This window comes from Hippichthys cyanospilos, chromosome 13 (assembly GCF_059441005.1).
Source record: "Hippichthys cyanospilos isolate Australia breed blue-spotted pipefish chromosome 13, RoL_Hcya_1.0, whole genome shotgun sequence".
NCBI lineage: Eukaryota > Metazoa > Chordata > Actinopteri > Syngnathiformes > Syngnathidae > Hippichthys > Hippichthys cyanospilos.
The window spans coordinates 20,161,814-20,175,540 of NC_142381.1; the positions used below are offsets into that span (position 1 = coordinate 20,161,814).

Below are 13,727 nucleotides of genomic sequence, written 5' to 3' on the forward strand. Positions count from 1 at the left end.
AGAAAACAGTAATATGGAACATTCCTAACTAATCGTTCAAGTTAGTTATAAATCACTTTGTTTGATACATATGTTGACATTGGATAAGCATTTACTGTAAGATTATTTGTCATGTTGTTTTTTTCTTCAAGGAACCACCACTTACTTGTGGGAGTTTTTGCTGGAGCTGCTGCAGGACAAAAACACATGTCCTCGATATATTAAGTGGATGCAAAGGGAAAAGGGCATTTTCAAATTGGTCGACTCCAAGGCCGTGTCGAAACTTTGGGGGAAACACAAAAATAAACCTGATATGAACTATGAAACAATGGGCCGAGCCCTGAGGTAAGCCATTCTTCACAAACTAAAACGTCAATGATTTGTTTGAATCGTAAGCTTATTCTACAATGTGCTAAGTCCAGTTTGTTTCTATGCAGATATTATTACCAGCGTGGGATCCTTGCAAAGGTCGAAGGTCAGCGGTTGGCCTACCAATTTAAAGACATGCCAAAAAACATTCGAGTCATTGAGGATAATGGTGAAGGTGAAGACAGCAAGTGTGTGTTGCCCAACCAACAGGGTCCCGAAATCCTGGGCACCAACACCACTACTCCCTACCACCCTCAGCCAACATATGTCACAATCATCCCCAACACCACCACCACCGCCAGGTGTCTCACACACACATTAGTGCACTTTTTGAATTTTTCTTTCAGCCTTGTATTTACAGTACATAGTTTGTCATAAGTGAGATCTTCTGTATTAAACATGTCTATTAATTCAGTAGACGTTTCGTCCCAGGGTTATTTCTTATAATTTTTTTAAATGCCTCCCACTGACTATCTCAGTTGAAATGTTTTTTAGCATCATACTTTGGAAAGCCATCTTTAAACGGCTAGTACATAGCGTAAGTTAGCCTTTCAATTTTCGATGGTTTGTATCGGTTACTTCGTATCGTCTGTTACTTCGGCTATTAACTGTAAGTTTGAGAGTCTTTGTGGATTGCCCTGCTGGAATGTTTACTGTAGGGTTCGATGTAAAGTACCAAAAACAACCACAAAACCCCCACCGATACATTTTTTTTTCGTGTCTAATGGAGGCCATCTTTCAAAAAAAAAAAAACAGGTTGAACCTGACATTTGTTTTTGAGCATACGGCTCTCGAGATAGTGAAGATTTGTTTATTTCCACTTTTGAGGATCAATATCCGAGAAAAATTGGTATTAAAATAGTATAGTAAGTGCCACGTATATAAAATATACATGTATACAATTAAATAACATCATAAATAAAAAATATAGAAAGGATTTGTTTACCTTTGAGTGATGTTAGGAGCTTGTTATGGCCCTATTGAGGGTAGCCTAGCCTAGGCTAGCTTAGCCTTCTTCGTTATTCTTGATTATTTCTAGCTTGTATAGACATATGAGCGCGGACACATCCAAACACGGCAGTCGCGCAGCACCCTGACCGCCATGTTGGATGTGACCTAAGGTGAAAGAAATGCCGTATAAAGGGGACATGTCGTAAGATGAAAAAAAAACGTAAGGCAGGGACGTTGTAAACCGGGGGACCACTGCAAAGTATTTCTCTTTAAAAATGGCTTTTCAGAGTATGATGCTAAAAATCGTGTCAACTACCCTCAATTAAATAGTTTTTCATGAGAAAGTTTTTGACATTTTTTTTTTCAATTTTTGTAATCTTTTTGTGAGATTTTATTAAATGACATAGAATGACTCTTTGACATTTTAGTATGCTTATCCAAGTTATTTTGTTGCCATCTTAAAGTCATCAAGTACCGCTCAGTAATTTTGTGTAGAAAACACTGCAAACATTCAGTCGTCTTCTCATTGGAGATTTGCTATTAATGATTGTTTTCTTTCTCTGACAGGCCCATCCGTGCCATGCCTGTGGTGATGACTAACTCTCTTGGTCAAGTTTCATTAAACTCTTCCCCTGTCCTGCGCAACTCTGCAGGAGCCCCAGTTACAGTAGCTAGCGCTAGTGCACCACCAAAGTTAGTCATCCAGACCCTACCCACCATGCTGCCATCCGGTTCCAAAGTAGGTGAGAAAATAACAATCATCACCATCCCAGCCAATCAACTTGCCACGCTCATACAGGCGAATCAGTCAGGCCAAGTGAACCAGCTGGTACAAGCCAAGCCTGTCACTACGCATCTGGCACAGGCTGTCACAAAGCCAGCGACATCCCCTAATGTCCATCTCACAGTGGGCGCTACAGTGCCACAGCTCATCCTAGCTAAACCGCAAGTCTCTATTCATGTCCAAAGTCCCACCCAGCGAAAGGAAAGCAGTCAGCTACAAGCAGCCCAATCGGAAATCCCATCTCTCGCCAGTCAAGCTGTGGCGCTAGAAGAAAGCCCGGCTTCCTGAGAAGTCAAACTTCAGTTGGGATGTGTTTGGGGCTAATGGCAGACTAAAGGCTGGAGGAAGGCCAGCCATTTCAAGCACATGTTCCGACCCACCTACGGAGCACTTTTCTTCGAATGAAACAAACTGCTCTTACGCTGGATAAAATGAAAAGGAATAAAACTGGCATGTGAACAAAGAAAGATGGGCAACCTCAGATTGCAATTGAAGCAAATAACATTTGCAGTCAAACAGTATATCGATTCAATGAAAAAGAAGTTGTAAATGGAAATGTACAGAGCATTTTGATACACGGCTAATATGTTTTCTTCTATTGGACTGCATTTGATTGGTTGATGTCTTGTTTCACATCTTTGTTCTTGTCTGAAAATTTCTGTCCTCCTGCACTGTTATAAACTCTGCATTTTTTTTACTGCAATTTAAGTAAAAGATATACAGTCGGCCCCTGGTTTACGAACACCCTCTTTTACGACATTTTGACTTACGAGCGTGGACCACGGAGTTTTTTGTCCCTCGCTTACGTCCCCCACTTACGTGCAAACCTTTCGTCTTACGAACAATTTGACATGCCGGCCATTGTATTAGTTCAGATATTTTCGCTTTGCTGCGTCAACAAAATCAATAGACGACGCTTGTCACGGCAACGGTGAATGCTACTGCTCTTACAATGTCACAGTCACTGTCTCAGTCACGGTGTCAGTCACGGAGATGCCGATATGCTATTGGTCGATTAAGGTCACGGTCTCGGTCTCACTCACTGAGATGCTATTGGCCGGCTACACGTCAATCACAGAAATGCCGATATGCTATTGGCCGAACGCCTTTATATAGCTTGATGGCACAGCTGGTCGGAACGGAAGGAAGGAGAGAAAATGAGTGAAAAACGGAAGGAAGGAATGTTGTGAAGACTGCAAACATTATCTGTTAGACACGGCTTCTAAAATTGCAAGTGGCGGTAAAGGAAGAAGTAAGGGGATGTTGACACTAGAAACCAAGCAGGAGATAATTAAAAAAAAAAAAAAATACGAAGGAGGCGCATGCATAGTTTAACCTTGCTCGTGAGTATGGACGGAACCACTCTGCAATCTTCTAAGGGCAAGACTTTCTTTGCCGGGGGACGGACCTCGCTCGACAACAAAATGGAGAGGCTTCTTCTATTATGGATTAAAGAGAAGGCAATCGCCGGTGATATGTTTTAGTTTGAGAAAAGTTCTTGTTTAAGAAAATAAATAAATTCTGCGGGTTGGTCTCTGCTCACCTCCATCTCCACTCAGCTCAAATCACGTCGCCCCAGAGGAAAATGTCATTTTTCCTTTGTGTATCCATGTTAATTAAATTAACTACACAGTAGGTTATGGTACTAATGACAAATGTGTGTGTAATACGTGATGGTTTTATCTCTGATTTAACCACGCGTTGCCAGTCAATGTGTACGTACAATTGACATCGTTTTACTACTTCAACGAAATCATCTGCTCACGCATGACACGGAAACGCTGATATGCTATTGCTCTTACAATGTCACAGTCACTGATTCAGTCACAGTGTCAGTCACGGAGATGCCGATATGCTATTGGTCGAACGCCTTCATCTAGCTTGATGGCACTGCTGGTCGGGACGGAAAGAAGGAGAGAAAATCAGTCAAAAACGGAAGGAAGGAATGTTGTTAAGACTTTGCAAACTTTATCTGTTAGACATGGCTTCTAAAATTGCTAGTGGGGGTAAAGGAAGAAGTAAGAGGATGATGACAATAGAAACAAAGCAGGAGATAATAAAAAAAAAAAATACGAAGGAGGCGCACGCATGGTTAACCTTGCTCGTGAGTATGGCCGTAACCGCTCGGCAATCTAAGGGCAAGACTTTCCTTGCCGGTGGACGGACCTCGATCAACAACAAAATGGAGAGGCTTCTTCTATTATGGTTTAAAGAGAAGGAAATCGCCGGTGATATGTTCTAGTTTGAGAAAAGTTCCCGTTTAAGAAAATAAATAAATTATGCGGGTTGGTCTCCTCTCCCCTCCGCCTCCACCCAGCTCAAGTCACGTTGCCCCAAAGGTAAATGTCATTTTTCCTTTGTATATGTTATTTAATTTAACTGTACAGTAGATTATGTTACTCATTTTTAATATGTGTATAAAGTCGTGCTGTTTTTACCTAAGGTTTTTGCACGCGTTGCACGCATTCACTAATTAACATAGGTTTGGATTGCCGGTCATACGAGCAGTTCAAGTTACGAGCGTAGCCGCTGAATGGATTAAGTTCGTAACACGGGGGCCCACTGTAATAGATTTGTGCTTACACACATACATAGTATAGTTTTATTTCTTCAACTATCAACTTTACTAAAAAAAATATGCTATAAGAGAGATTTGTGAGATTCTGTCAGCGGCAAATTATACAACAAAATTTGTTTCATGGCTTTAATGTGAAAAATAATTTCCACATTTACCTTGCAACAATTTTTAAAATTTGGGGAGTTTTTGACATTTTTTGCACATTCAAAACATGTCATTTTAACATACAAACCCTGGCACAAAAGATGGAATCAACAGTCTCAGTTGAATGCTCATTAGAGTTGATTACTTTTGTAGAAATAAAAGCAGATTACAGACATGATACAAAACCACAATTTCAGATGGCCAATTTCTATTTTGAAGTGGCACAAAAAAAAAATAAAGAAAAAAATCAGTAATACTGGTTGCATTTATCGTTCAAGCATAAAGAAACATTATGCATTAGATCAAGTGATTTTTTTTTTCATACCTAAAATTAGCACTTGCATTTGGTTAGATCTGCTCATTAGTTTGCAGTTAAACATGAGCAATTGCACGTAGGAGAGCTATTGCATCAAGTCAATCATGGCACCAAGATGAAATGCAAAACGAAGCAGAGGATAATCAAACTTCTTAAAGAAGCCAAATTACCGCACAATGTTACAGAAAATGTTTCAAATTAAGTCAGTTGTCTCTAAAATCTTGACCAAGTAGAAACAAACATGAAGATTCTTAAGCATACTGGTAGACCAACGGAAACGTAAAAATGCCAAAAAAAAAAAAGTTGAGCCTATCCTAAATAGAAAACATTTGTGGAATTTGGAAAAAAATGCTCGATTACAATGCTCCAATCCATGTATCTAATAAACACAATCAGAGCAAGAGTTATCTAGACTAATAAAGAGTACACTTGATCAGAAGAAGTTGTGCCCCCCGCCCCGTCCCTTCATGATTTCATATTTTGCCTTTTGGGAATCATTACATTCTCATCTTCTTGGTCGAAACAGTTAACTGTTAGCGACACTTTTTTTTTCTTCTTTTCTTTAAGGGTTTCTAAAAGCAACAAAGTTGGAATTTGAATTGACTCCAGTAACATGTCTGCATTTTTTCTGCAAAAAACTGAATGAACATTCTCCGAAACCGGTGATTCCCATATTTTTGCCTGATGTGGCAGGCAGTTCGTCGTCCGTCTGATATTTTGTAGCCTGGCAAGAATTTGTTGCACTCATGCTCTGATAAAATACTTTCAGGGGCATACTGTACAGCACCGGCTCCCAACCACTGGTACCGGGCCGCGTGGGCTGCACGCGAAATTATGTTTTGGAAATTATTTAGTTTGACAGTTCATACGTTTGTGCTTGAGCTTTGTTTTTTTGGCGCCGCTTTTGGCCGCAGTTGATATTACATACATAGTGAGAAGGATGATGAGGTTTTTAGCAGCAGCAGCCTCAGTAAAATGAACCACGTCATCCAACCCTGTCGCCTCTGGGTGGTGTGTTCGTGACGGGACGAGTCCACATAAAAATCCAACCGTTTTATTTATATATATATATATATATATATATATATATATACACACACACACACACACACCGTGTATATACATATACATATACAGGGTGACCCAAAAAAAACGGGCCCCAACTCTAATTAGGCCCCGTTTCTTAGTGTTTTGTCTGAATGAAATAAAACTTTGGTCATAACTAGTTTATTATATTCAAAACATCACATCAAAACACTAGGGTCTTTGGCCTTTTTTTCTCTGTTCTACAGCATATGTTCTAGATGGCTTCCATTTAGCTCCGTGCATTCCTTGAGGCGCAGCACGAAGTTGTCCAGACCATCTACCCATCGCTCATGAGCAAGTTCTAGTTCCAGCAAGTTCTCACACCTCAAACCTGTCCCGAGATTGGCTGGAAGAGAACTTCGGAGGCCGAGTGATCAGTCTCAAGACTGATTTTGATTGGGCACCCCATAGCCCGGACCTAAGCCCTCCAGATTTTTCTCTTTGGGGCTATCTTAAGGACAGAGTCTACGCAGGGAAACCCAGAACCATCACGGAACTCAAGAAAGCCATCAAGGAGGAGATGAGAGCTATTACCAATTCAGTCTGTAAGAAGGTCATGGACAACTTCGTGCTGCACGGAGCTAAATGGAGGCCATCTAGAACATATGCTGTTGAACGGAGAAAAAAAAAGCCAAAGACCCTAGTGTTTTGATGTGATGTTTTGAATATAATAAACTAGTTATGACCGAAGTTTCATTACATTCGACAAAACACTAAGAAACGGGGCCTAATTAGAGTTGGGGCCCGGTTTTCTTTTGTCACCCTGTATGTATATATATATATATATATATATATATATATATATATATATATATATATATATATATATATATATTTTTTTTTTTTAATGTTTTTAGCAGCAACCCTCAGTAAAATGAACCACTTCATCCGACCCTGTCGCCTCTGGGTGGTGTGTTCGTGAATATATATACAATCCCTCTAAATGTTCAGCCCTATCCATACATTTACATTTGTATACCGTATTTTTCAGACTATAAGCCACAACTTTTTCCTCATGATTTGAGCCCTGCGGCTTATAATCCAGTGCGGCTTCTCTGTTATTTATAATTTATTTTTTTTCCTAGCCACAAGCAAGCAAATGTGTGCATCCGTTCGAGATTTCAATTTAGGGAACAACTATGAAATAGAACTGAAATGATAATCAATGGTTGTGCTCAAAGAGTTTTAAAAATATATTATTAAACAAATGTATGTCTAAATTGAATAAGGGAATGTAAAAAATTTTGGTTGACTTTGTGACATGTAAATGTTAAATACAGTTGACAGTATATATGATTTTATTTATGTATTTATGATTGTACATATGAATTATGTACAGTGTCTTTTTATGTTCACTAAAATAATCTATCAAACAAAGGAAGCTAAAAAAAAATTCCATTAAAGTATATTTCAATTTTGAACTGCTAATTAACTAACAGTATTCTGTTCGTGTATATCCATCCATTTTCAATAAATCTGTTGGGACTAAACATGCAGGCATGTTCAGTCTGTTAAAGATAGGAGGTTGCTGTTGTCAGACTATTACAAAAAAATGAAAAAACGAACAAACAAAAAAAAAAACTTCCATGTACCATCTTTTTTGCGGAAGTATGTGATTACCTGCGGCTTATAGTCCAGTGCAGTTTATCCTCGACAAAAATATATACAGTATATATTTTTTTGCTCATATTTTGCTGCTGCGATTTAGATACCGGTGCAGCTTATAGTCGGTAAAATACGGTGTGTGTGCTGATATGCTATTGGCCGAACGCCTTCATCTAGCTTGATGGCACAGCTGGTCGGTGTGTTGTGAAGACTTTGCAAACTTTTATCTGTTAGACATGGCTTCTAAAATTGCAAGTGGCGGTAAAGGAAGAAGTAAGAGGATGATTTCAATAGAAACGAAGCAGAAGATAGTAAAAAATACGAAGGAGGCGCATGCATAGTTAACCTTGCTAGTGAGTATGGCAGTAACTGCTCGGCAATATGTAGCCTAGATATCAATCAATCAACAAGGAAGCTATGATAGCAAGCAAGTCTTTTAAGGGGAAGACTTTCCTTGCCAGGAGACGGACCTCGGTCAACAACAAAATGGAGAGGCTTCTTCTATTATGGATTAAAGAGAAGGAAATCACCGGTGATATATTCTCGTTTGAGAAAAGTTCTCGAATTAAGAAAATAAATAAATAAATTCTGCGGGTTCGTCTCTGCTCCCCTCCGCCTCCACCCACCACCAGCTCAAGTCACGTCGCCCCAAAGGTAAATGTCATTTTTCCTTTGTATATTTTTTATTTAATTTAACTGTACAGTAGATTACTAATTTTTAATATGTGTATGAAGTCGTGATGTTTTTACCTAAGGTTTTTGCACGCGTTGCACGCATTCACTAATTAACATAGGTTTGGATTGCCCGTCATACGAGCAATTCGAGTTACGAGCATAGCCGCTGAACGGATTAAGTTCGAAACACGGGGGCCCACTGAATATATATATATATATATATATATATATATATATATATATATATATATATATTTTTTTTTTTTTTTTTTTTTTTTTTTTTGGGGGGGTGGACACACAATGTTTAAGTACAAAAATGGTAAAAATGGGATAACAGCAAAAGAAAATATGCTATATATTTCTATATTTATGAAACTTAAATAGGAATATTTATTATGCCAGCATTAGAGTATTATGACTTTTGAAGACTTTTGCATCATGGTAGTCCGGGCTAAGCCAATCATTGAAGTAATTGAAAGGCTTGCAAATGACATAAGTTGGCTGCTAGTACCACACGTGGTTTTTGAGTGTCAACACAAAAACTTATGTTGCACCCCGTTCGTGAGTTGCTGTTGATAGGATTAACGTAAAAATTGGGGAACATGCATGATGAAACAGAAAATGACGCCCACATGGGCCTAATTTGACACCTATAGAGTATACCTCTCAACCTTCTGTTTGCAAGCATTTAGAAGGGGTGACAGTGTGGCATATTGAAAGTCATAATATTTTGACAATCTATGCAATATTTAAGCCTCCTTGCGTTTTTTAATGCTTTTCGTTTGATATCACACATCAAAAACATTAAAAAGCTCAAGTTGAGTCAAAATATCTATATAACGTTTGTACACATTGGGTTGACTTCCCCTTTAATAAAACTCAAGAGAAAACAAGCAGGCCTCAGAGGCCACATGGGGAACGCGAGTTGGCATGAATGACAAAACGGTACCAGAAAAAAGAAGGAGGGTTAAGAGAGAGAGCTGGAGGGAAGAACCACCCCCAACTTCAATGGAATTTATCTGCGGTTTTGCAACTGCATGGTCTCAAAGGTAGATTGGCTCAGATCTCTCAAAGGCAGATTGGCTCCGACCTCAACTTGCGACAATAATTACTTTGCTGATTTCTCAGAGCGTGTATCTCTGAATTTAATGATGACAAGAAGGTCATACTTTGAAGTAGCCGCAAATGGACATGAAACGCTTACCGGTGAACCTCTGGGAAAGAAAAACAAAAAAGTGGAACTGGGGAAGAAGGTGACATTGCTTTCTGGAATTTCAGTCATTGTTGGGACCATCATTGGAGCTGGGATTTTCATCTCTCCAAAAGGAATTCTAAAACACTCAGGCAGTGTTGGAATGTCTCTGATTGTGTGGATCGCTTGCGGTGTGCTATCACTGTTTGGTGAGTTTGTAAACATGCTTCATCTTTTCCATGTGTCATGGTAGGAGCAAAGTTTGCAATTGACCAACAATTGCCAAATGCCCTCCTACACAAGTTGACAATGAAAAAAAGCTTCTGATCATAGTACATGAAATGGACCTCTTATGCTAGGTCAAGTGTCAAACTTGAGGCACGGGGGCTAGATTTTATCCAGTCACTTCACTTTTTGGAGATGACTAAATCAAATCAAGTAGGACGTTTCCAGCTAAATTCTAGTGTTTATTTCAGTTTGTCAGATCCTTTGCAGTTTAATGCAGGGGCTTTTCCCGACTGCTGCTTCACCGTTTAATGTACATGTGATTTTGCTTCTGTAGCTGGGGATCGGAGCGCCAAGGTCCCCTCTCTTCCCAGCTCTCCACACCCAAACACTTTGGCCCCTCCCACAGGTGGTGAGCCTATGGGCGGGGAAACAATCTGTGCTTTTAATTCAACACTGAATTATTTTTTACTAACCCCTCCTGCAGGCATCTAAGTGTTACTATATGGTGTAATAGTCTGTGCTCCTTCCGGTATATGCATGTTACCTATATACATTAAAGTAACTAAAAGTTCATATCAGTAAAGTGATCTAATCTGATTACTTAACTGGATGTGTTACATCAGTCGTTGGTTGAAAACTGCACACATTTAGAAGTAATGTAAGATTTATGATTGGCCATACTACAGATGGACAAAATTCAATCTTAAATGCTGCAAGATGGTGGCACGTGCGAATGCGAGGTCCAGCGTCTGATCAGTTTTTGCAAGTTTGCAGTATTATACCTATTTGTTTTGGGTCTGTTCATACAGAACAGCCTGCACCCTTATTTAACACACGGCAAGAGCTTTTTGAGATTAGAAAACAAAGTTCCAACTCTTTTATCGACGATCTACTGCTCATCCCAGAGCTCCAGAAAACAACCGATATGATGCGGGCGACCGGAAATGCTCGCAGGGGGCGTCACGGCCGTAAACAAAGGCAAGGAACACGCGGAGGGACCAGAGCTACGCTAAAGCGAACACCTCACCGGCTTTCTCTACCCAGCATATTCCTGGCCAATATGCGGTCGCTGGTGAACAAAATGGATGAGCTTCGACTGTGGATAACAACAGGACATTGACAAACTGCAATATAATGATTTTTACGGAGACTTGGCTACACAATGGTGTACCTGACAATTGGGCTAGCTCAGACATGTCCAAAGTCCGGCCCCCGGGCCAATTGCGGCCCGTGGGCAAATTTTTACCGGCCCGCGGCTGTTACAGCCTGGATAAGAATGAAACAAATGAACACACGAACACAGATGCCTCCTCTTTTGTAGCTCAAGCAAGAATGACTTTTATCCACTGGATATAAGAATTGTTACAAAACAAACTTCAGTACACAGAATACAAACACAAAACTAAACAGTATTAACCTGGGCAACCTACTGTATCTTTAAAGGAACAATATTTTAGATAATAAACATCAATCTGACTTCAACTTTCTGTTCACAAAATGTCCGTTCACACGTTATGGTCGCTGAGGGCGATTTCGGCCGACATGGCGCCAAGTACAAAAAAAACGATTCGAACACACTCAAAACGTTGCTGTAATTCAAAACGAACTTTTTCTTTCTCTTCTCTCCACACTTCTTCAGGTCAATGAATGTTTTCAAAGATAGTTTCATACCTGGATAAGAATGAAACAAATGAACACACGAACACAGATGCCTCCTCTTTCGTAGCTCAAGCAAGAATGAGGCATCTGGCCGTGAGTTTCCGCGTTCTTCCTGTCTAGCAGACATGAACAATCGATCAGTCAGAGACCACACTAGTTGATCGTCAAACCCATTGATTGTAACTAATACAACTCAATAATTATTACACATGCACAGTTGTACATAAATAATCATTCTAATACAACTCAATTATTATTGCACATGCACAGTTGTACATAAATAATCATTCATTACACGGCCTCTATCATGAAATCAATAATATGCGGCCCGCCAGCACTGTTGACCACAGTATAAAATACATGTGTACAAAAAGCTATTTTTCATATTTTTCATTTCACCAGAAGATGGCAGTAGCCCTGTGGCCGCACTCTGGCCGCCGTGACCTTGACCTTGCGTGATCGTTTCAGCCTGGCCCATTTCTAACATGGCGTCTGTAAACAAAAAAAGGAAAGTTGACCGCGAGGGCCGCCGCTTCCAGGACAAGTGGAAATTTGAGTATTTTTTCACTGAAATACAAAACAACTGTGTCTGCCTAATTTGCCAAGAGACTCTGGCTGTTTTCAAGGAATTCAACATCAAGAGGCACTACCAGACGAAACATGCTAGCTACGACAAGCTAACTGGGAACAAACGCGGTGAAAAAGTGAAGCAACTGGAAGCTGTTTTAACGGCACAGCAAAGCTTTTTCACAAGAGTCCGTGAGTCAAATGAAAATGCCACAAAGGCAAGCTACGAAGTGGCAACGCTGATTGCAAAGCACTGCAAACCTTTCACTGAGGGTGAATTTATTAAAGACTGTGTAATGAAAATGGTTGAGAAAATTTGTCCCGCGAAGAAGCAAGAGTTTGCCAATATTTGCCTGGCTCGTAATACTGTGGTACGGAGAATTGAAGACGTTTCATTAGATATTAAGAGACAGTTAGAGGCAAAAGGAACTGAGTTTGACTTTTTCTTGTTAGCATGCGATGAAAGCACGGATGCGTCCAACACGGCTCAGTTACTGATCTTTTTAAGAGGAGTGGACAATGACATGAACGTGAGTGAAGAGCTTCTGGACCTCCAGAGTCTGAAGGGCCAAACAAGAGGAACGGATTTATTTGTTTCTGTTTGTTCCACCGTAGATGACATGAAACTACAGTGGAATAAAGTCACCGGGATTATTACGGACGGCGCACCTGCCATGGCTGGCGAGCGGAGTGGATTATCAAGCCTTGTCTGTAATAAAGTCAGCGAAGAAGGAGGCAGCGCTATTAAACTCCACTGCATTATTCATCAAGAAGTTCTCTGTGCCAAATATATGAAATATGATAATGTTATGAAACCGGTGATAAAGACTATTAATTATATTCGCTCCAAAGCGCTGTGCCACCGCCAGTTTCAACAGTTTCTTCTCGACATTCAGGCTGAATACGGAGATGTTTTGTATCACACCGACGTAAGGTGGCTCAGTCGGGGGTCTGCGCTGCAGCGCTTCTTCTCTCTCAGGGAGGAAATTGGACAATTCTGGACTAAAAAGGGACAACCCATGCCACAATTAAATGATCCTGTTTGGCTGGCTGATTTGGGATTTTTAGTTGACATAACGCGACATCTGAATGCGCTGAACACAAACCTTCAAGGGCAAAATGCAGTGGTAAGCCAACTGTATTCACACATCAAAGCCTTTCGGACCAAGCTGCTACTTTTCCAAAGACACCTGTCACAGGCGCAGCCCAATACCGCACATTTCCCGTCGCTGCAGGAAATTGTGACCAGTTTCCCACAGATCAATATCAGTGCGCAAATGACAAAGTATGCAGCAGACATCTCATCTCTGGTTGAGGAGTTTCAGCAGCGCTTTCGGGACTTTGCAGCTATTGAAAAGGAGATCACGCTTTTTTCCTCTCCTTTCTCCGTGGACCCTGATGACGCTCCAGACCACCTGCAACTGGAGCTCATTGAGCTGCAGTGTGACGCCGAGCATCGCAGTCGGCACCAACAGCTCCCTCTTGTCAACTTCTACCGCCAGCTGGATGAAGGCAGGTTCCAAGCAATTCGGACATTTGCTAAGAAAATGCTGAGCTTCTTTGGCTCCACATACATGTGCGAGAAGACATTCTC

At 40.4% G+C, this 13,727-nt stretch overlaps 2 protein-coding genes and 1 long non-coding RNA gene across 9 annotated transcripts in view; 2 read left to right on the forward strand and 1 right to left on the reverse strand.

Annotated features, from left to right (window-relative positions):
- elf2a (E74-like factor 2a (ets domain transcription factor)) overlaps nucleotides 1-6,114 on the forward strand; it is a 24,132-nt gene extending 18,018 nt beyond the window's left edge. For all 3 annotated transcript variants that reach the window (XM_088431481.1, XM_088431482.1, XM_088431480.1), the window contains 3 exons: nucleotides 132-324; nucleotides 417-650; nucleotides 1,867-6,114. In XM_088431481.1, the coding sequence (XP_088287607.1) occupies nucleotides 132-324; nucleotides 417-650; nucleotides 1,867-2,371 (932 nt within the window). In that variant the 3' untranslated portion in view covers nucleotides 2,372-6,114. The remainder of the gene's footprint in view (nucleotides 1-131; nucleotides 325-416; nucleotides 651-1,866) is intronic.
- The window catches only part of LOC148414185 (uncharacterized), a 25,988-nt gene extending 14,767 nt beyond the window's left edge, over nucleotides 1-11,221 (reverse strand). The window contains exon 1 of one of the 3 annotated variants that reach the window (XR_015867607.1): nucleotides 11,174-11,221. This is a non-coding gene — a long non-coding RNA (uncharacterized LOC148414185). The remainder of the gene's footprint in view (nucleotides 1-11,173) is intronic. The other 2 variants (XR_015867609.1, XR_015867608.1) reach the window with 2 other exon arrangements.
- Nucleotides 9,444-13,727, forward strand: part of slc7a11 (solute carrier family 7 member 11) — a 90,163-nt gene continuing 85,879 nt past the window's right edge. Inside the window, exon 1 of one of the 3 annotated variants that reach the window (XM_088431483.1) lies at nucleotides 9,444-9,888. In XM_088431483.1, the coding sequence (XP_088287609.1) occupies nucleotides 9,525-9,888 (364 nt within the window). In that variant the 5' untranslated portion in view covers nucleotides 9,444-9,524. The remainder of the gene's footprint in view (nucleotides 9,889-13,727) is intronic. The other 2 variants (XM_088431484.1, XM_088431487.1) reach the window with 2 other exon arrangements.